The 22,472-nt window shown below is 36.9% G+C and overlaps 2 protein-coding genes across 3 annotated transcripts in view; one reads left to right on the top strand and one right to left on the bottom strand.

Annotated features, from left to right (window-relative positions):
* Window positions 1–22,472, bottom strand: part of LOC121425594 (myoferlin-like) — a 109,305-nt gene that overhangs the window by 30,108 nt on the left and 56,725 nt on the right. For both annotated transcript variants that reach the window (XM_041621705.1, XM_041621706.1), the window contains exons 24-33: window positions 8,278–8,357; window positions 7,414–7,531; window positions 6,543–6,645; window positions 6,056–6,180; window positions 5,250–5,414; window positions 4,794–4,857; window positions 4,155–4,232; window positions 1,745–1,926; window positions 680–832; window positions 71–169 (exon numbers count right to left, since the gene is read on the bottom strand). In XM_041621705.1, coding sequence (XP_041477639.1) covers window positions 71–169; window positions 680–832; window positions 1,745–1,926; window positions 4,155–4,232; window positions 4,794–4,857; window positions 5,250–5,414; window positions 6,056–6,180; window positions 6,543–6,645; window positions 7,414–7,531; window positions 8,278–8,357 — 1,167 coding nt within the window. The remainder of the gene's footprint in view (window positions 1–70; window positions 170–679; window positions 833–1,744; window positions 1,927–4,154; window positions 4,233–4,793; window positions 4,858–5,249; window positions 5,415–6,055; window positions 6,181–6,542; window positions 6,646–7,413; window positions 7,532–8,277; window positions 8,358–22,472) is intronic.
* LOC121425595 (collagen alpha-1(III) chain-like) lies at window positions 9,471–19,692 on the top strand. The gene is made up of 6 exons (XM_041621707.1): window positions 9,471–9,651; window positions 10,214–10,291; window positions 11,055–11,141; window positions 13,646–13,732; window positions 18,642–18,710; window positions 18,971–19,692. Exons 2-5 carry the CDS (start codon window positions 10,225–10,227, stop codon window positions 18,680–18,682), a joined length of 282 nt encoding a protein of 93 aa, XP_041477641.1. The 5' UTR covers window positions 9,471–9,651; window positions 10,214–10,224; the 3' UTR covers window positions 18,683–18,710; window positions 18,971–19,692.

Below are 22,472 nucleotides of genomic sequence, written 5' to 3'. Positions count from 1 at the left end.
TTATAAAGTAGTATTCATCTGTCATAAACAACCTGATTGAGATAAACATCTCCGGTGTGTAAAATAATACCTCAACAACAGTGCGTTGCATGACGGGTCGTATTCCACTTGGTACCACGTAACGGTCCTTCTTCATCGGCGGCAGAAAGGGCAGGTCCGAATGGTTCTTCTGTAAATGGAGTATGGAGAAAACTTTCGGCACAAATATCTGGAAGATTTGTGATTGGAATGGGGGGATGGGGATGTGGTGATAATGAAAGTAACCCTCATAATACATAAATGAAGCTATAATGATAATAATGCTATACAACAACAACAGCTACTACTACTACTACTACAACGACGATGGCGATGACAATAACTATTACAAGAACAATAATGATGATGATAATAATAATAATAACAATAATGATAATAATGAATATGGAAAGATGAAGAAGAAGATAAAGAAAAAAGAGTAAGAAGAGAAAGAAGAAGAAAAAAGAAGAAGAAAAGAAAGAAAGAAAGAAAGAAAAGGAGAAGAAGAAAAGAAGAAGGAGGAGAAGGAGAAGAAGTATCAAAAGAAAAAGAAGACTTACAAAGCCCCAAATAATGAGTGATAAAGTGAAAAGAAAGATTAAATCCCTTTACAACTCCTTCCCCGCTCCATCACATCAGTGCAAATTCGCCTTCTACATACCGCAAGAAAGAGTTCAAAAGATGCAAGAAGTTCTCCTGCTGGTCTTGTTCCTCGCTGAAGGCTGTGCCATCCTAGCCGACACACCTGGCGATCAGACGGATCCACTTTCACAAGCGGCTTGACAATGGCTCGACCCAAGAACTCATCGTTCCTCTGAAAACAGATTTAAAAAAAGGATAACAGTAGTGAATTCGAAATATTGTTTTAATGTGTGATCACAGAGAAGTATATTTCAATACCTTACAAACTGCACAAAAAAAACATGCATAATAGATGTTGACGTTGCTGGCCGTCCATACTTGCGATTGATTGAATCAATCGCAACTCTTTGTAAGAGGCCCAGGTCATGTATTCTCGAAAAAGTCATAGGATATCCGATCATTGGCTGTTTTTCAGGAACTGAGTTGGCCAACTCTTCTTGATAAACTGTTTTGAAAGACAGCATGCTGTCTAATGTATCAATTATAATGTATATATTAACAAATTAAGACCTGCGATTTTGTTTGATAGATTTGTATTTCCTGATGAAGTTTCAACTCGTAATACTGAAAAGATGGTGTCGCGTCTACCCAAATATAAAACTGAATTTTATAGGAAATCATTTATTGGGTCAGATGCATCTGAACCATTTATTCAGGTAGTCAAATCTGGAATGATCTGCCGCTTGCAATCAAACAAGCTAAGAGCCTGACAGCTCTGAAATATTTTCTCACATGATTACACACTTTCTATATACTCAGCACGTTTTGCTTTATGGTCTTGACCTTATACATTCATTGTATTTTATTGTTTTATGCCATTCTAGTCATAAACAATTATTACATAACATGTTAGAGGCTTTGCTTAATAAAAATTTAGTCTTAAGGTACACTGACAATGAAATGTCATACCCATAAAAATAAGGATACGGATATTTGTATTTCGTAGACATCTCTAGTGCAGTAACACACGTATAATATCAATATAAGCAAGCAAGTTGATTGTACATCTACGAGAACACTTTAGATCTTTGTTTATATGATGATAAAGTTATATCATAATCATGATATTTGCACCAATACTTACATAGGCATCGTAGTCGAAGATCTCAACGACGACGTCTGGGGGATGTCGAGCGAGAAAGCCCGGAGATCCATGGACGACGATCTCCTCAAAGATGAGGGTCTGGTCCCATGTCGGCGAGAGCGAGTGTCGGATGATATGAGTTCGTTGACTACGAAACAAAAGACTCACGAAGGCAAACGGGTCTGAAAAGTGCATTTTGAAATGTGTTATCTAAAAGTTTACTTAAGGGTACAATTTCACTTTGCTTAGAATGAATCATGGTATAATTATTTGAAAATGAGAAAATACACTTATTTATCATTCTCACAAAGCTGTATATAGAAACTCTCTTATGTTGGTGCTACAAGCATGAAACAATGTTCATTGGTACTATAATTATCATCACTTTTATTATCAGTAGTACAAGCAGTAGTAGTAGTAGTAGTAGTAGTAGAAGAAGAGTAGTAATAGTAGTAGTAGTAGTGGTGGTAGTAGAAGTAGTAGTTGTAGTAGTAGCAGGTAGTAGTAGTAGAAGTAGTAGTTGTAGTAGTAGTAGTAGTAGTAGTAGTAGTAGTAGCAGTAGCAGTAGCAGTAGTAGTAGTAGTAGTAGTAGTAGTAGTAGTAGTAGTAGCAGTAGCAGTAGTAGTAGTAGTTGTAGTACTGGACAGGTGGTAGTAGTAGTAGTAGCAGCAGCAGTAGTAGTAGTGCTGCTGGTAGTAGAAGCAGCAGCAGCAGCAGTAGTAGTAGTAGTAGTAGTAGTAGTAGTAGTAGTAGTAGAAGTAGTAATAGTAGTAGTAGTAGTAGTAGTAGTAGTAGTAGAAGTAGTAGTAGAAGTAGAAGTAGTAGTAGAAGTAGTAGTAGTAGTAGTTGTAGTAGTATTTCTATGATTATATAGGTTGAGTACTCAAACGAATGCATAGGGGAAGGCGGGGTAAGTTGAGCATAGGGGCAAGTTGAGCCACCAGCCCCAGGCCAATAATGAATGAGTCAGACATTGTGGTGGTGTCATGTCTTGATGACCCATAGCATACCCCTAACCCCACCACATTGTTTTCAACTTTGAAACAAAAAGTAGTTTTTTAGAGGGAAAAACATGAATTTCAGCCAAAAAAGTAAAAAAGAGTGTGAAATAGCTAAGTGCTTTATAAACACACACGTCTTTGAATATAATAAAGACATGATAACAACATTATTAGTCCAGGTATGGATCTTCATTCTTGTCATAGTCTTTTATATGATGGATGCATAATAAATGTGTGGATACAAAATTATCACACTAAGTTCGGACTGGGGTAAGTTGAGCCAAACAGCATGGGGCAAGTTGAGCCATGGTAATTCCTATGGTAATGTATCTTAAAAAACAAACAAACCATAAAAATCGATTGAAATGCTGGCTGAAAGGAGCAAATTTACATGACTGCACTTTTCCTTTTAAAGGATGTTAGTATTTATATAGAATTAGCAAGTGAAAAGACTTTAAACAAAAAATTGACATGCTGGTTCTCCCCTCATACATTTTGTACATAGTTTTTGTGGCTCAACTTACCCCAGAAGGTGGCTCAAACTTACCCCATATATGGGGCAAGTTGAGCCATTTGACATCGTTTTTTTCAAAGGTCACGATGACTTTCAGTGTGGGGATAGAAAGTTATATATAGGTGGAAAATATTTCAGAAGAATTAAATTTCAAGGCAAGGTACTTATTTCGTCAAGATTATTAATCATATCAATTCTAACATGCAAAAAGCAAAAACTGTCACAACTTACCCCGCCTTCCCCTACATATTTACCATTATCGTTAACAATTGTGACACTCTAGCCATGGCAGCAATTAAACCATATCTTGGTCTAACAATACGAGTTCAACGGCTCGTGAGACCAATGATTAATGAGCTACATGTATACCCATTCTAACCGACCACAAGAATGATGGATTTAGACTCAAGTCCTTCACATAATCGAGACTTGGCTCCCTGGCACTTTATAACCACACAAGCACACATGAATATCTGATCATTGAGTACCGGTACTATAGGCCAAAAGTTGTGCAATCTTTTCCAACCGAGTTGGTCAGCCCTGGTGATACCCAAACAACTTCTTTCTTAGGTCAAACGTTTTGACCAGATAAAAAAAAATGGTGGCGTAAAATGCTTTCGCATCCAGTCTAAAGTTAGACTTGCGGATTTATAACCGGTTTTGGGCCAACCAAGAAGCTCTAGACTAAAAACCGGTATGGGTTCAGCTAAGCTGGTCCTGGTCGACCTGAAACACCTCTTAGATCGGCAAAAATGCCTTTGGATCTAAATTCTGACCAGTCAAAAAAGTGTTCCAGATGGAAACAAGGTCCAGGTTTGACCGATTCGGCTGCGGTCGGACCGGTCAATATGCTTCCATATCTACTTTAGATTGGAAATGGATATTAGATACTTGCCTGAGAAGCTATCCGAGTCTGCTGCTATCAGGTTCCGTGCCTGGAACATGTACGCTCGCAGCTGATACTTGTGTGTTTCTAAGAAATAAAATTACGGATATTGTCAGGGCGTACGATGGTTCGGCCATGGGAAATACCTATATCTTGGGAAGGAAGAAACAATGCTTATTGAATCAGAACAGACTCGATTAAATGCAGAAATGGCGTACCAGGACAGATCTCTCATATTTAAAGGAATGGGGATTGACCCCCCCCCCTCTTCATCCTTAATACTCAACCTTGTACGAAATGAAATCGAAGAGGGCATGTGTACAAAGGTGGAAAAAGACACATTAACCATGATGATGGCTGTTCTCTCAAGATTGGTAAGTGAAATGTCTACTGAAGCTGTAGAAACGTCTACATTATATATTATCAAAGATCCAGTGCTTGTGTTTTTCTATTATATGCTGTGGATCAATGACATCAATAATGTAATTTTCGTTTAATGAATGATATTTCGTTTCAATTTAATTTCATGAATGCATTCATTGCAGGGTGTCATGCCCTTATCATCCACGAACGTAGAGGGCTACAACACATTGTAATGTTGTTGCTGATGCCTGTGTTGCTGTCCTACGTTCGTATGAATTTTCTTACCCTTAGGCTCCAGGAGAATCCTAGGAACAGGTTGATCTTGCTTTTCATGCTTGTCATCTGTAATCTATTCAAGCAAACATAAAAAATAAAGTGGGAGAGAAGATAGCGAGGGAGACAGAATGGAAGAAAACAGTAAGCTTGAAAAGATAACGTCATTCGAATTGATATTTAGATTTAGATTTTATTCTTTTCCTTTCAACAAAATACACAAAATACAAAGTAACAGTATATATACAGAATAGCACATACAATTTAGTACAAATAAATATTGAAGACAATTTAATCAGGAACTTAAGTGTGCTGCAATTATTTTGGGTATAAAAAGTATATGGAACAAAACGAAACAAAACATTGAAACATGGGGTATACTTTTATCATCAATTTGTTCAGTCATCCAAATATCTAAGGGTGAAATGGTTACAACATTTTTTCCCCCTCTCTATAGATATCACTTACCGCCCTCTTTAGAGAGAATATTGAGGCTGCATGCTCTGTCTTTGCTACCATCTTACGATGCCATCTTCTCCTTCTAACCAGGTCCATCTTCCTTTCAGTGGCATGGAATCTCATGTTAAACATCGGTGCGTACTCCCAGTCGTCTCCAACGTGTTCTTCTTTTGCCTGTTCCAAGGTGTACAAAAGAAGTGGAATTTTTTATGATTTATGTCAGGTATGCATATTCCAAACGAAATCTCGACCTGCATGGCAGTCAATGAATGTTCTTGTTTTTCGCACTTTTCGTCATTAGGGGCACTCAGTCTCTTGGGGAACATCTCAATCCTCCGGATCTTGTGTTCACGTATATACAAGGATGCACACATTCTTACACCAAGGTAAACCGACTGATTGTACTGAAATAATGTCCTTTTCTAACAAAAAAGTTTCTTTGGCGCCGGGAATTGACGAGAGATTTGGGGAGTTTACAAAAGACTACTGAAAACTGGGACAGCAGTTTGAGACAATTTTCAAAGAATGTAGGAGCGATTTTTTGATCTGCACACGTGTATGGGAATGCTACCGCATTCCTGCTTCATAGGTATTTTTTGACGTTATTAAAAAAAAACCGTTTCTTCTTTTTATTATTATGTGAATAGATTGGCGCGATACAATGAAGCTAAATCTTTTGTGCATTGAATATTTGTATGTTGTATATTGTTAGTATTGACTATTTGATTCGTTTTTCATTTCAGATTCCTTAACAGGCTAAATAGGAAGTATCTGGTGCTATCGGATTTGAGATGTAGGAGTGCATTCGTGCTTACCTCTTCCACCTTGAAGCCTTTGATGAGCGATCTTGGTCGAACCCATCGCTTCCTGCGGCACATATGATACGTCTTACAGGCAGGTGTCCAAGCAGCAGAAGTAGACTCTACGCAATACTCGTATCCTGTGAAGGAATTTATCAGAGATTTACCATGACTAAATTTGATATTAATGTTTTGATGAGAAGCAAAATTGTGATTGCATTTTTTACAAGTTTGGGAGGAAGGATTTAATTTTGTTACTCATTTTGAATTCCCATGTAGTTTCGATTATCGAATTTTATTATTGTTGAAATTATTATTAAAAAGTTGTCGACGAATCTACTTCGGATAAGTAATTTTAAAGACATATTCCTAGGAGGACAGTATATAGTTATCATAAAATCGATTCAAATGATTATTTTTTACGTGATTATATGCCGTTATCACTATTTGTAGCTCAGACAGAGAGAGGAAAGTTCTATAGTTTTAAGACTTGAGACTGTACCTTCTTCGTCGCAAGCTCTGTTGATATCGACCTGCCAGGCATCATCCCATTCCCATCCATGGGGACATTCGATCTTATCTTTGGGGAGAACGGGATCTCCTTTCTGGTGATGATGAATGAAGAGAGATAGCAGCCAGTTTGAGAACGTGAATGTATCATTGTCCAAGAGTGTTTCAGCCAAAAATAACGAATAAATAAGCATAATTTATAAACAGGTAAAACCAAGAGTAATCCTGAATGAATAGTTCATTCGACATTGTCCTATTATGATGGTGATGATGATGATGATGATGGTGATGATGATTACGATGATGTGGTGGTGGTGATGATGATAATGATGACGATTGTGATGATGATGATGATGATGACGATGATGATGATCATTATGGAGATGGAAGGTGAAGGTGACGGTAGAAAAAGAAGAAGTAGAAGTTGTAATATAGGATGAAGAAGAAAAAGAATGGAATAGAAAAATAAGGAAGAGGAGGAGGAGGAGGAGAAGAAGAAGAAAGAGACAATATGATGATGTTAATTATTTCTCAGCGCAATGGTACAAAAGGATATAATAATAATATAGGGTATTTATATTGCGCACATATCCACCTTGTTAGGTGCTCAAGGCGCTCTTATATTACTCGGCTAAGCTAGGCGTTCATACCGCACACAGCTTTTTAAGGAATTACTTCCTACCGGTACCCATTTCCCTCACCTGGGTTGAGTGCAGCACATTGTGGATCAGTTTCTTGCTGAAGGAAATTACGCCATGGCTGGGATTCGAACCCACGACCCTCTGTTTCAAAGTCCGAAGACTAATCCACTGGGCCACAACGCTCCACACATATAAGCCTACTTGGGAAGTCTCGTTACATACCACATTGGTGAATGGCGTACTGGCTGCCGAAAATTCACCCCCGGGGACGTAGCGCATTTGCTGCTCGAAGCAATCTTCTAAGAAATGTTCTAAACCTGCATCTGCGTCGTACAGTAGACTGTGAAAAATATGTGATAAATATGTTACAATTTTGGAACCCAATTATCCCGCATAATATTACAAAATAATATTGACACTAATGGTAAGATAGAAGCTCCTAGATTTATAATAAACATGATAAACGACTGAATTTGTCCTACCTGTACTCTAAAAGAGTGTTTATATTGGGTAAAATGGAAACAAGCATGTTTGTTGGATAAAAAGATACCAAATATTTTGTAAATTTTACGCTTTATTTATGTTGTGTTGCCTTTTGACCAATATTGGGGGCAAAATTACCCAGCAATCATGCATGTTCCCTTTCTACCTAATACTAATTAAACTTTTACTCTCTGTTTTAAGAGTGTGCCGAGAAGACAAAGAGAACATTGGTTAAGAACTCCAGTCTTCATTACGACACATGTTTGTGAACAGGACCCAGCTACGACCCCATCCCAAAACCCTTCATCTCACCCCCACTCACACACACACCCCATTTTGCAGACACACCCTCACCCAAGCCAAAACCAACACACACTCTCACTTGCACTCACACACATTCACCTTCCTTGATCAATTTACTCCCCTCTAAATTTCCTTATGTCGACTCAACTGACCGCCATGAACGGAGTCATGTCGAGCAGTAATTAAACAGTCAATCTTGCGATTAAAAGACTGGTTTCATACAATGAACAATAAATTCAACTAAATGAGTTCTACTAGAAGTCAATTACACTGTCAGTTGAAAGAGGGGGGGGGGGTTACCTTGCATCAAGGCTGACGGACCATGAACCTTCCCAATCCCACCCTGGCGGCTTGATGAACTTGTTCTTCGGCAAGTTGAGCTGCATGTGAAAAAAAAGGAGGAAAAGAAAGAGAGAGAGGGGCGGGCTCATTAACAATGTTTTAACCAATGAGGTAATAATTAAAAGTGCGAAAAAGGGGGGCAACGGCTTCAACTATTTCCCTCTTTATGATTTCATATCTTTGGACGGTCAGTAACTGAAAACCGTGTAAGTTGGATATGGGCGAGTGCCCCCTCTAAATAGTTTTTTTTTCACACATCAACAAACAGGATAACCCTGTTTTATCATTCTGCAGACAATATTTTTATCAACCACCGCTGCGCTCAAAGTGTACCAAAAATGCGAAATAAACCTTATTCTGTACCACAGTTGGTCTTATGAGGAAAATTACTACTTTTATACCAAGAGCATTAGTAAAAAGAGGCTTAATAATGGAAATTTATGGTAACAAGCTGATTTTTCCGGAATAGGTCCAGTAATATGTATAGAATAATGTACTAATAGTCATCATGTATCCTCCAAGATGGCGTCCAAAATGGTCGCCATTCACAGAAAAAGGACACACAGCAAAAACTGTGGTGTTAACCAGTGTACATAGAGGACCACACCATTTATTTTACACCGGTGTTAAATTGGTGGTGTTAGTTTTACACCTATAGGTGTTATTACAACACCTATGGTTGTTACATTTACACCCTTTGGTGTTATGTTCAATCTCTAGGGTGTTTTTTAACACCTCAGGATGTGTTCCTCTATTAACACCAATTGGTGTCAGTTTTAACACCACAGTTTTTACATACCTCCTCATTGTCCACCCTAGATCTAATATCAGTTCATATTCCATGGTAAGAAGATCTATGAATACAGTTTAGAGTGAACATGAGCACTCCAGGGTACCTGGAAATCCAGGATGGCGTCCAAAATGGCTGCTAAAGCATAATTATCCACACTTCATCTATTACAGTGTCTATATTTTTTTGTATCTATTCAATGGTTTTACGGGTCAAGTAATACATTGTTGCAAGTTACAATGACGTCAGTGGTAAACATTCCTAGTCCCGCACTAGGAATGTTTACCACTGACGTCCTTGTAACTTGCCACAATGTAGGCCTATTACTTGACCCGTAAAACCATTGAATAGATACAAAAAATACAGACACTATAATAGATGAAGTGTGGATATTTATGCTTTAGCAGCCATTTTGGTAGTGCCTCTTATTCGTGCTGGTACTTTTTTTCTCCATTCATTCACTTACTCGGTTATCAATTTACTTCTTTTATGCTGTTCACACGGTGCAGCTTCGACAAGTTTTTGTTTCTCTTGACTTACAGGTAATTATCAAACAAAAAAGTTTGTTCGAGTGTTTTGTGCTTCATAATGTGTTGGAGTTTGTTGATGCGGAGGGGGTGTAGGTGGGTATGGTGGTGTGTTCGTGCATAAATTTGTAAATGGATACTCATCTTAACTTAAGAAACTAATGCATGTTTTGATAAATTTCCTTTGATGAAGTCTTAAATAGATAGGGGAAGGGGATGTGTGTGTGGGTGTGTGTGCGAGTATAGGGCGGGAGTTGTGTGAGCTATCTGTGTGACTATTTGTCGAAAATGTATTATTTCGTGTAAGGCTGTAGTGCCAATTGGCATTTAAGAAACCACAGAAGCGCGATAAAATTGGTCTAGCATTCTAAATATCATGTTCACAATCATTATCATCATCATCATCATCCTTATCATCAGTTTCGAAATGATATCAATCATAATCAGTATAATCATCAATATGATCTTCATTATTATGATAATAATCATCATCAGCTAAAAAGGCGATAAAGGTTGAGCCCGTTACAAGCACTGATTACCAAATCACTTTATTTCTCTCTCTCTCTCTCTCTCTTAGCCGGAATAGGTATGAGGAACACAATTATTGTCATCTTGCTGTCTACAGTAATGCTGTTTGGCATGCTGGAACATACAGGTATTTGACCACCCCCCTTTTTTTTTATCTTATCTTCAAATCATCAAAAAGCTGATTTTTCAAGCAAATCATTACTGTAATTGGTAAAGACGGTGAAAATGATGGATTTCAAATTGCGTCCCACACTGTGGCACACACTGTGAAACAATGTGTTATTTCCAGAAGAAGAATTAGTATGGAACGGAGACATATGTGTTTTAAGCGAGATTTTATAATGGTTAACTGTGGTGAAATGGTTAACAATGTGTAATTCGATACAGTGGCGGACCGTGACCCGGAGGAGACAAAGCATTTGGGGGGCACAGCATTGTTCACAGACAATGCAGTGCCCCCCCCCCCCCTGATGCTTTGTCTCCTTCGGGTCACGGTCCGCTACTGATTCGATACACAGTATATACATGTAATATAAATAATAATTATCGGGATTAGTACACAGGGCAACACATTTAAATTTTGTGCTTTTTCCGAATAACCTATTAACTAAGATAAGCAAAACACAAAACACCAGTTCAAACTTGGCGGATTAAACCGTAACATTATATTTTGACGTATCTCACAACTATGTTGAATTAATGTAATATTCATTATTACAAAAACATGAAATACATTGTATTTGGAGTTATTCTTTATTTAATTACATTCTTTGCGTTTTAAATCAAAGTCACAGGCTATGCCTTTATGCCTACACAATTCTGTTTGGTTTAGTTCTTTATGCTAAATGGAACAGTTTATATCTCTACTTAAAAAAATCTCATCTATGCAGAAGCCAAAGGATTTAAAAGGGCTGCTCCTCCTGGCATTTATAATGGTCCTCCTGGCATTAATGGTGCTCCTTCCAGTGGTGGAATCAGTAAGAAAAATGAATCAACTCATTGTAATATTCATTCCATTTGTATATGGGAACAGATGTATCATAATTTTTTTTTCTTTATATTTCATTAAGAATATATGTATTTTTGATATTCATTACTCATTCATTTATTTATACAGGGTGGCACATATTACCGAATCGGTGGTGTTCCAAGTGGCCCTGTTAGCAAAAACACAAAAACGACAAGTAGGAGTAATGATAAAAAAGGGTATAATCCACTAATGTACAGACACATATGATATGCAAACATGTTATAAGAAAACAAATAAGTGTCCTTGTGAATTATATTCATTTTCCAGGTCTAATCAACTTTGACTATTTGAATCAAATTTGTGAATATGGATATTGAACTTGGTCATTAACTTTGTTATAAACGCATTTTCATTCCAGATGTATACTCCCCAATATTTTTACTATTTTCTGTCTAATTATACAAAAACACAATATAAAAACGTCAACGTGGGAGTGTCCTTTAAAAATGAACTATATACATGGAAAGGCTTGTTACAACCGATAATTGGGACCTTTCGCAATCTTCACCGACGCTAATATTGGGGTCCCCTAACACAAAAGTTAACGCTTAATCATACACTTGATTTTTAAGATTGATTGTACATTATAGTCAATAGAATCAAACGTAGAAAACTGCTGTACGATCAATGCTAAGCTTTGTGTTACAGGGGGGTTACAGGCCCTACAGATCTGCTTTTCGTGTGCAAAATCCTTTCCCGCGACATCCGCACCATACATACATGTATATTATGACTGATGGCTGGAGATAAAAGCCAGTTCGTAGTTCCTTTCTGCGCATGATCAAAAGATTCTACGCATGATCAGAAGAAGGTCATTTGTACTAAAATGACATGGTGCTTTAAAATCTAATGAGATAAGCACCAACTTTGATGTCTTGATTATTCATATATTCTTTTGAATTGTCGTTTTCATTTATATCCACAAAAAACAACAATGCTTCCACGAACGACTGGTATTTCACAGTTTGCAAAGTACATTGTGCAACATGCTAAGATATGCATTCAAAGTAGGAATGCAACAAATGCCTTCATTAAGTGTTCATTTGTGTGCTATTCTAGTCACCTGGTCTATTCAATTTCTTAATCCTGCTATGTAAGGCAAGCTTACGCAATATCTTGCTTTGAAATCTGCCTATCATGATGAAAGAAATGAAAGGTCATTTGACCAAAATTGTCCATGAAGTAACTACGAACTGGTCTATTCGAAATGCAGGACCTAAAATAGATTATGACATGGATAAGAAAGTGGTTTTTCAAACAGATCGAGTACATATTGAATGAGGAAAAACTTACTGAATGAAGGCTTAGATATAGATCATTACAGTCCATCGAATCGATATTGCATTTAATGTGGATTATTGGTGGATCACTGGCAATTGATTTCATGGGTCAGATCAACCTCTCTAGCCGAAACCATTTCTGTACACAGCATATACATGTACAATACGTTTAAGCACGGACCCTAGGGTCCATGGTTTGAGCTAACGGGTTTCTTTGTTCTATTGTGTACGCCTTCTACACAAACGATATGCCTCTAGCACACGATGTAATGGGCATTATGTTTTACTTTCCCCAGAAAGATTCAAATTCCGGGGGGACCACTTCCATTGATGAGTGGATACCAGGCGCGACAATGGGGTTTCGAAAAGCACCCTAAACAAGGGAAGGTCTTTTCCAGATTATGAAAATGCATCTCTCAGCAAGTTGTGACACCCTACAAGTAGTGGAAATATAACCCTTTTCAGTATTTTAATCATTGTTTCCCACACCCTCATAACGCTACATAGGCTTATACATAACGTACTTACCCACTCTTTCCCCTTTTACCTGTGGTCGCGCCTGGTATCCACCATTCAATGGAAGTGGGTCCCCCGGGCGGCCTCTCGAGCTCTGGGAGGAACCAAATTTGGATTTGGTCGTCCTAAATCAGATATATCGCTGTTACCATAGTAGCAACCAGAATTTTGCACACGAAACGCAGATTGAATGTTTCCGTCCCAGATGCGAAACGAAAAAAATCTCATGTCACACAATTTGCATTACAGGACGGAGTTTCACGACCATAACGACGGGCCCAAAAGTCTCTTCCAAAATGAACTACCGTTCTAAATTAGCGTACGCGTCCTCGATCGAAAGGTCGGGAATGTCGCACCAACGCATAATGTCGCAGATTGCGACATGATGCCAAGAGCGTCCGACGCATAATGTCGCAGTCAACGCACAATGTCGTAGTTTTTCTAACGCATAATGTCACATGTCGCAACGCATAATCATCTTGCTGTCTACAGTAATGCTGTTTGGCATGCTGGAACATACACTCTAAAAAATGAAGTGCTAATTCAGCTCTTAAAGAGCGTGTATAGTGACTGCACTTCACAATTCTGTTTGGTTTAGTTCTTCATGCTAAATGGAACAGTTTATTTCTCTACTTAAAAAATCTCATCTATGCAGAAGCCAAAGTATTTAAAAGGGCTGCTCCTCCTGGCATTTATGATGGTCCTCCTGGCATTAATGGTGCTCCTTCCAGTGGTGGAATCAGTAAGAAAAATGAATCAACTCATTCTAATATTCATTCCATTTATATATGGGAACAGATGTATCATAATTTATTTTATTTTTTCTTTATATTTCATTAAGAATATATGTATTTTTGATATTCATTATTCATTCATTTATTTATACAGGGTGGCACATATTATTACCGAATCGGTGGTGTTCCAAGTGGCCCTGTTAGCAAAAACACAAAAACGACAAGTAGCAGTAATGATAAAAAAGGGTATAATCCACTAATGTACAGACACATATGATATGCAAACATGTTATAAGAAAAAAAATAAGTGTCCTTGTGAATTATTTTCATTTTCCAGGTCAAATCAACTTTGACTACTTGAATCAAATTTGTGAATATGGATATTGAACTTTGTCATTAATCTAATTATGTAATATTAAAGACATGTGCCATCTTATACTTAAGTGCTGACCTGAAACTAGTTCCCTTGAAATCACGCATTTTTTCATTCCCAAATTAATTAAATGAAAATGAAAACTTTGAGCTTCCTGCTTTGTTTAAGAGGGAGAGAGAAAGAAGTCAAAGTACCGTAGTTTGTGAGGGCATATTACATTACGTCCTTACGTGTCATCGAGCGAGCGAGTACGTGATTAAATTTTCTGTCCTTGACTGTCCAAAATATAATTTTGCTGGTATATTTTGAAGCGTGATTAAATTATTTCCAACCTCGATAAGATTTCTTAAATGATGGCTGAAAGTAAGTCAAGTCGATCCATTCAAATAATAATAATAATTATCTCATTATTCTGGAAAGCAATCCCAGTCGGAAGAACCTCTGTCGGACGGATATCCCAATTTTCATTTGTCACAATAATTCAGCAGCGAGAATAAAGAAATTCAAAAGTATCATGTCGGCCAAAAATGAAAGAAATTGATATTTATTTTTTAATTTCAAGACAAGTGGAATGCCTCAGGCCGTCTCACCTGCATCACGCGATTCAACATAGCAGCAGTGCTGACTTTGAAAACTACTTTAACTCGCACAAGATGTTCAGTGATACTTGGTTACTCTTATTTCCACGTTTTGTAAACTAGACCAATACACTTTACAGAGATAGGATGGTAATTCAACAAATACCCCCAATGTGGCCAAAGTTCATTGACCTCACATGACCTTTGATCTTGGTCATGTGACCTAAAATGCGCACAGGATGTTCAGTGATACTTGATTACTCTTATGTCCAAGTTTTATGAACTAGACCAACATACTTTTAAAGTTATGATGGTAATTCAACAAATACCCCCAATTCGGCCAAAGTTCATTGGTCCTATGACCTTTGACCTTGATCATGTGACCTGAAACTTGCACAGGATGTTCAGTGATACTTGATTACTATTATGTCCAAGTTTCATGAATCAGATCCAAAACTTTTAAAGTTTTGATTGTAATTCAACAGTTACCCCCAATCGGCCAAAGTTTATTGACCCTAAATGACCTTTGACCTTAACAAATTTTTCGGCATTACTCCTATTTGTTTAAGATCAGTATGCTCGATCTGTAATGAAAATCATAAGATCAGTATGCTCGATCTGTATGAAAATCATAAATCATAAGTCAGAAAAAATTGGAACCAGCGGGATTCGAACCTGCCATCTACTGCTTTCCGGGCAGCGACTCATCCACCAGGCTATTCTGGTTCACGGTTAAGCCACGATGAACTGGAATTCAAATACCTTCGATCCTCTTCTTTCTGACTCATTACTATTCAAATGCCGTCCGCCGTGGACAATAGATAGTAAATTAAAACAAATTATAATCTCCTCCTATAAAAGCCTCTTAATTTACTTTGACCTTAATCATGTGACGTGAAACTCATGCAGGATATTTGGTGATACTTGATTAACCTTATGTCCAAGTTTAATGAACTAGGTCCATATATTTCTAAGTTATGATGACATTTCAAAAACTTAACCTCAGGTTAAGATTTTGATGTTGATTCCCAAAACATGATCTAAGTTCATTGACCCTAAATGACCTTTGACCTTGGTCATGTGACATGAAACTCTAATAGGATGTTTATTAATACTTGATTAAGCTTATGGCCAAGTTTCTTGAACTAGGTTCATATACTTTCTAAGTTATGATGTCATTTCAAAAATTTAACCTTAGGTAAAGATTTGATGTTGACGCCGCCGCCGTCGTCGGAAAAGCAGCGCCTATAGTCTAACTCTATGATGTAGGTGAGACAAAAATCAATGAAAGTTATATATTTTTTTTACAAGTACAGAGGGTTGGCTGTCTATGAATTGGAATTCGAATGGTAACGGAACGAGAAAAAAATGCTATCTACAAACTATTTTGGGGATCTCAGGTGTAGGCCTATTACAAAGTTATTATATAAACTGACCTATTTCGGTATATGCGCCGAAGACACCCCCCCCCCCGATCGCCTAAAGGTAGGCATTTGAAAAATTATTTCGAAGTTGAAAAGAGAGGTAAAGGTTGAGCAATTTGCAGGTGTATGACATCTTACGAAATTTGAAAGTGTTAATCCCCTTAATAGAGGCGTCGGTCCAGGGACGTCGATTTGCACACCCCCCCCATAATTTTGACAACTTGAAGACTTTTGTAATATGCAATGCAAATGTATGTTTTAAGATGCTTTGGAATAAATTATGAACTATGAAAGTTGCGAGCGAAACAAGAAAGCAATAATTTTTTGCCTTCACGTATAACATTAAAACCTAATAGATTTGGAGAAAATAGTATACAAATAATGTGAGAATTTACCTTTTTCCCTTAAGAAAAAAAATCTTTCTTGTTCTTTATGGTTATTCTTGGTCTTAGGACTGAATAAAAATCGGGGAGAAGAGCCCCCATTTGTGCGCCTGTGCCCCCTTCATTTCCTGTTTTTTTAAACTGATAATGACTTTGTTTTCCATTGGCATTTAACGTACAAAATGAAATAAAAGAGATAAAGAAGCCATGGAATCAGACAAATAAACCGATTTTATTGGAATATCCTGATTTATTGTTAATTCGTCTCATGTAATCTCATTAATTTCTTAGGATACAGTGAACTGTGCATTGCCATCTAGATTTATCTTTAAGTAATATGAGAATGATAAAAACTTTTTTATATTCTTAAAACCACGCGGGTCGTAAAGTCGGACCAATTTGATTCGATTTTTTACAGAAAAAAATCGTATGCCTGTTTGGCCTATCATGTGTGTGTTAGTTCGAACCGAAAAAAATGTAGTATTAGGGTTAAGCGTTTCTGTTTATCCGCCGTGCATCTCAAAATGTGATTTAAACCAAATACATGCTAGTTTTTGTCTCACCTGCATAGCAGAGTGAGACTATAGGCGCCGCTTTTCCGACGGCGGCGGCGGCGGCGTCAACATCAAATCTTAACCCGAGGTTAAGTTTTTGAAAGGACATCATAACTTAGAAAGTATATGGTCCTAGTTCATGAAACTTGGCCATAAGGTTAATCAAGTATTACTGAACATCCTATTAGAGTTTCATGTCACATGACCAAGGTCAAAGGTCATTTAGGGTCAATGAACTTAGACCATGTTGGAGGAATCAACATCAAAATCTTAACCTGAGGTTAAGTTTTTGAAATGACATCATAACTTAGAAAGTATATGAACTAGTTCATGAAACTTGGACATAAGGTTAATCAAGAATCACTGAACATCCTGCATGAGTTTTATGTCACATGACCAAGGTCAAAGGTCATTTAGGGTCAATGAACTTTGGCCGAATTGGGGGTATCTGTTGAATTCCCATCATAACTTTGAAAGTTTATGGATCTGATTCATGAAACTTGGACATAATAGTAATCAAGCATCACTGAACATTTTGTGCAAGTTGCAGGTCTCATGATTAAGGTCAAAGGTCATTTAGGGTCAATGAACTTTGGCCAAATTGGGGGTATCTGTTGAATTACCATCATAACTTTGAAAGTTTATGGATCTGATTCATGAAACTTGGACATTAGAGTAATCAAGTATCACTGAACATCCTGTGCGCATTTCAGGTCACATGACCAAGGTCAAAGGTCAATGAACTTTGGCCGAATTGGATGTATCTGTTGAATTACCATCATAACTTTGAAAGTTTATGGATCTGATTCATGAAACTTGGACATAAGAGTAATCACGTATCACTGAATATCCTGTGCGAGTTTCAGGTCACATGATCAAGGTCAAAGGTCAATGAACTTTGGCCGAATTAGATGTATCTGTTGAATTACCATCATAACTTTGAAAGTTTATGGATCTGATTCATGAAACTTGGACATAAGAGTAATCAAGTATCACTGAACATCCTGTGCGAGTTTCAGGTCACATGATCAAGGTCAAAGGTCAATGAACTGTGAGCCATGTTGGTTTTTTTTGTTAAATAACAATCATATCTCTGTAAGTTTATTGGTCTAGTTCATAAAAAGTGGACATAATAGTAACCATGTATCACTGAACATCTTGTGCGAGTTAGAGTAGTTTTCAAAGTCAGCACTGCTGCTATATTTAACTGCGTGATGCAGGTGAGACGGCCAGAGGCATTCCACTTGTTATTTGATTCAAAGCCAAAGAAACGGATACTTTTTACAAGATTCGAGCAATACAGGTATCGGTGAAGTTATGCATAGATAGGCAGCTGCAACTCTGGGAATTCATTCGAGCTCTCTACGTTTGTGAAGCTCTCACTTTCTCTCTCTCTCTCTCTCTCTCTTTCTCCCTTTCTATCTCTGTCTTTTTCTTTAAATTGATTATTCATTAGTGCCAACATCCTAACATCATTCTAAATACACAACTTGTTTCCGTTAGGTGATTCATAATGACCGGTTAGTCGTTTTAGTATAAGTTATGTACCACATGTCTTTGGGTCTTGGTTGTTTTATCTATTGTATTTTTAATTTTAAAATCTAGATGCTGAAATCATTGAGAAGCCTCCTGAAGGACGGCGCTAGTCGTGCTGAATACCTCACTATACCAGCGGTAAGAAATTTGAAAGTTAAAAATGGGAAGGTAGTTCTTTGTGTCCACGTGTAATCTTTCCCCCAAAAAACATATATAGTAATTAATTGAAATTAATGCAAGCGTAGCAAAGAGTATTATGCATACCTCACTTGAACGTTAAAATATAGAATTAGTCCCAGTAAAATTACTAACAAAAAGTATTAATCATTCTTGTACATTCGTTTTCTCTCTGATCGGTAAGCTTACATGGAAATATTTATTTTTTCTTTATTCATCAGCAAACCTACGTCTACATGTATGTGGAGGCGCTGTGGACTGAAAAATACCCAGGAGATGAACTTCAGCGTTGGCAATGTAAATGACAATACTGATCGAGATCATCACAGCCCCGACATGGGAATGACTATTTGCTTATCATTATTTTTTTTTTTGGTGGTGGGGGTGATAATAAAAATAGCATTTTACATACTTTCTCAGAAAATGTGTTTATGATTACAGTATCTTGTTAGTTACCCTCTCTTAAAACTAAATCCAATTACACTTTTTAATTGTCAGTTTGGTTTGTCTTTGGAAGTTTGATTATTTTATTCGATTTTAATCAAAATTTCATATTAGACACTGCAATGTATATTAATATCCATATGCTTTGTGCTTTGAAGTGATTTGTATGTGTTTCCCTCCATTTTCCTCTCTCGATTGCACACATCTCCTCTTTCCTAATATGTTATACATATAGACCTTTTTGTTGTATATGGCAGGGAACATATTTTTTCATTTATTTCTTTGTATTAATATGAGACTTGTGAACAAATCTACAAGTTATACAGAGGACTAATTTAGAATCATGTTTCAACAATTTATGTATATCTAATGTGACCAAAAGTTGAATCGCCATTATAAAGTTAGGATAGCATCACAATCACAATGATCACATATTTTAAAAGATGTTAAAAGCTTTCCATTTTCATCTATGGTCTTATTTACGAAATAAAACATTGTCTGAATAAAAAAGGAGTAATTTTTTCTTTAAGGTTGAATGTCTTTTAATCTGATTTGGCTAATAATGAAAGCATCTATTTTTCAAAGTATATTTACTAATTTTATGATAAAGTTGAAAGAGAGACAGAGACAGAGAGGGGGTCAGTCAAATAAATATAGGCCTAAGGTTCTCACAGATAAAATTTCATCCTTCCTTTTAATTTCATCATCATTATCTTAACAAGTTTGCCAGCAAAATTCGATCCCGAAGTGCACGACTTTTACACTACGACTATTGGACAACACGTTAAGTCGATAGATTGTGACCATTTTTTCCAGTAAATTGGAAAATATCACATGGGTAATGATAAACATTAACAGTAGTAGGCGCGATTGCTCAGTCGGTAGAGCGGGGATTCGTATTCCGGTGACCCGGGTTCGATTCCCACTTGGTGCACTAGTGCCCTTTGGTAAGGCATTAATCCTCAGTAACAGGTCCTTCGGAGAGGACCTTAAGCCGTCGGTCCTCTGGTTGCTTGCTTACAAGCATTCATGCTTTCTTAGCAATCAGGTAAAAAATCACCACCAATCACCATAATATCAAGAAATGTTTTTTTTTTCAAAATACACAGGAAAATAAAACAATAAAAATAACGTGAAATCTAATTTCAAAGACAAAAAACCCCAACAGTTTCCCCGTTTTAAATAACGAACAAAAAACGAGATTTATACCCGACTTAATTCGTTTGAAATAAAAACACGGAGGAATTCATATCTTGCTTAATCAAATCTTCCTTCCAGCACATCACAGCCTTCCTCAGCCTTTTTCAAATATCAAAAAAGGGCCTGGTCTCCTGCTATCCTTTTCTGTTGGAATCCCCACCAGTAGTTTGCTTTATTTTAACTTTGTACGTCTTTTCTTACATTGATTTCAAATTCTAAAAATATTTAATAGATTATATCATCCAATGAATACATTTTCACATTCACCTCTTTGGAAAGGTGAATCGGAACTAGGTGAACTGGAGCTAGAAGAACAATACCACCAACTCTTTTTGTCGCCTATTCATAAAAAATGTAGACCAAATTTATGCTTCTGTATACACTATTTGTCAATAACTTCCAACCCCCGCTGAGCTTAAATATCGAAATGAATGTTTGAAGAATTATCTTTTGTCACGATCCGCAGTGGCTACACGGCCACGGCACTTCATGCGGGACTTCATGAATGTACAGAGAGCATAGTCATGAATTAAATCCCAAAATGCTTTTGCAGTGGCGTTTGTATATACAATTCGGGCAATAGCAAAAAATAATTTAGGAAGCAGTAATAATAATGGTAAGACAAGAATAATAATAGTACAAAACGAAGGAGAATCAGGATGTAAAGTCCAGTTGTTTCCACTTATTTGTTTCGTTTTAACCGATGAATTAAAATATACTATTTCTAGTCCTACTACAACCGATAATAATATACTACTATCTACATATATATATGTAAATAGTGTTACCAACAGTAATATTTTTTTCAGAAGCGTGTTTTGTGCATTTCCTATGTATGCCTAATTCATAAGTGATCGAATTCATAATGAGTAATCACATATTGATGTATATGAGCTTTGCTTTGCTTTATGGAAACACTTTCTGATGACACATTTTCTTGTGTTTCTTTACCCCTCAGTAAATGAAGTCACCAGTGATAACACAGAATGGAACACAACGTTTGACAGTAAATCTAAGATTGTTATAGCTTATCCGATCATCACTGTTCGAAAGAGAGTTATTGTTTCTTTTTAATTCGTTAAATCAGTGCCTTTTTGTATAGGGCAAACGAACACGAAAACAGATTTGCGAATTTTGTCTTTTGTAATTTAACGTATTCTTTGCATCTGGCAGTCATGTTTTGAAAAAAAAAAATGATTTGCAGTTTAGTCTTTTCAGTTATTTTTTTCTTCTAATTTTCAGATTTTAGATGTTTCTTTGAGGTTTAAAGATTTTAATGGTGTTTTTTTTTCTCGTCTCTATTTTCATCAAATCATATTTATTAATTGAAAAGATGGGAATAATGTTACATCATGTTTCATATATATTTTATAATAGCAAAATTGAACATAAAGTTTCCCTATATCACGATCCACACAACTGGGAAAACTCATATCATATCTAGAATGACAGAATCACGTTGCAATATTATACTTAAATGTTATAGTTATGTGACTCAAGACTTATTCAGTGGCGGATCCAGAGGGGGGCGCCCCGGGCGCGCGCCCCCCCCTATTTTCGCCGGATTTTTTTTTTTTTTTTTTTTGGGATGGTTATATTTACTGGATTGGTACAATGAAGTCAATTTCAAGGGCTAGATCTAGTCAAAACTATATTTTAACTTACGCTCATGGCCTTTGTGTTCGCACAAATGCACCTCTGTCATACTGTATTGCAATATGTAAATTCCGGAATTCCAGGGCGCGCAAGTCGATTGGTTGGAAAGTTGCACCACTTGTAATCGGGAGTTGCAGTGCAGTGACCAGTGTGAAGATGTTGGATTGGATATCATTTTTTCCCGAAATTTTGTGTTTTTTGTAACATGCGTTTGTCCGTCTTTATGGCAAATACATGTAAATTGTAATTACAGATCGCGAGAGAAAGTGTCAACGATGCGAATGATGTCTATCCCCGAGATTATTCTTCACTCAAAGATGAAGCCCTGTATCGGGCGCCACGTGCGCAGCATTATCATTCTGCCTTGGTCATGTACGTTTTCACTGAAATGTATAGGTCAGACATATTTGTATTTAATGTAAA

This window comes from Lytechinus variegatus, chromosome 12 (genome assembly GCF_018143015.1).
Source record: "Lytechinus variegatus isolate NC3 chromosome 12, Lvar_3.0, whole genome shotgun sequence".
Taxonomy (NCBI): domain Eukaryota; kingdom Metazoa; phylum Echinodermata; class Echinoidea; order Temnopleuroida; family Toxopneustidae; genus Lytechinus; species Lytechinus variegatus.
Note: the sequence above shows the minus strand (reverse complement) of the source record. Positions and strands in the feature narration are given on the sequence as shown.

Bases quoted from the DNA above. Each gene is read 5' to 3' on its own strand.
- LOC121425595 (XM_041621707.1), top strand. From the start codon at position 10,225: ATGAGGAACACAATTATTGTCATCTTGCTGTCTACAGTAATGCTGTTT. The intron at 10,292-11,054 runs GTATTTGACCAC...TCATCTATGCAG, and splicing joins TGGCATGCTGGAACATACAG to AAGCCAAAGGATTTAAAAGG. The intron at 13,733-18,641 runs GTAAGAAAAATG...TTTAAAATCTAG, and splicing joins TCCTTCCAGTGGTGGAATCA to ATGCTGAAATCATTGAGAAG.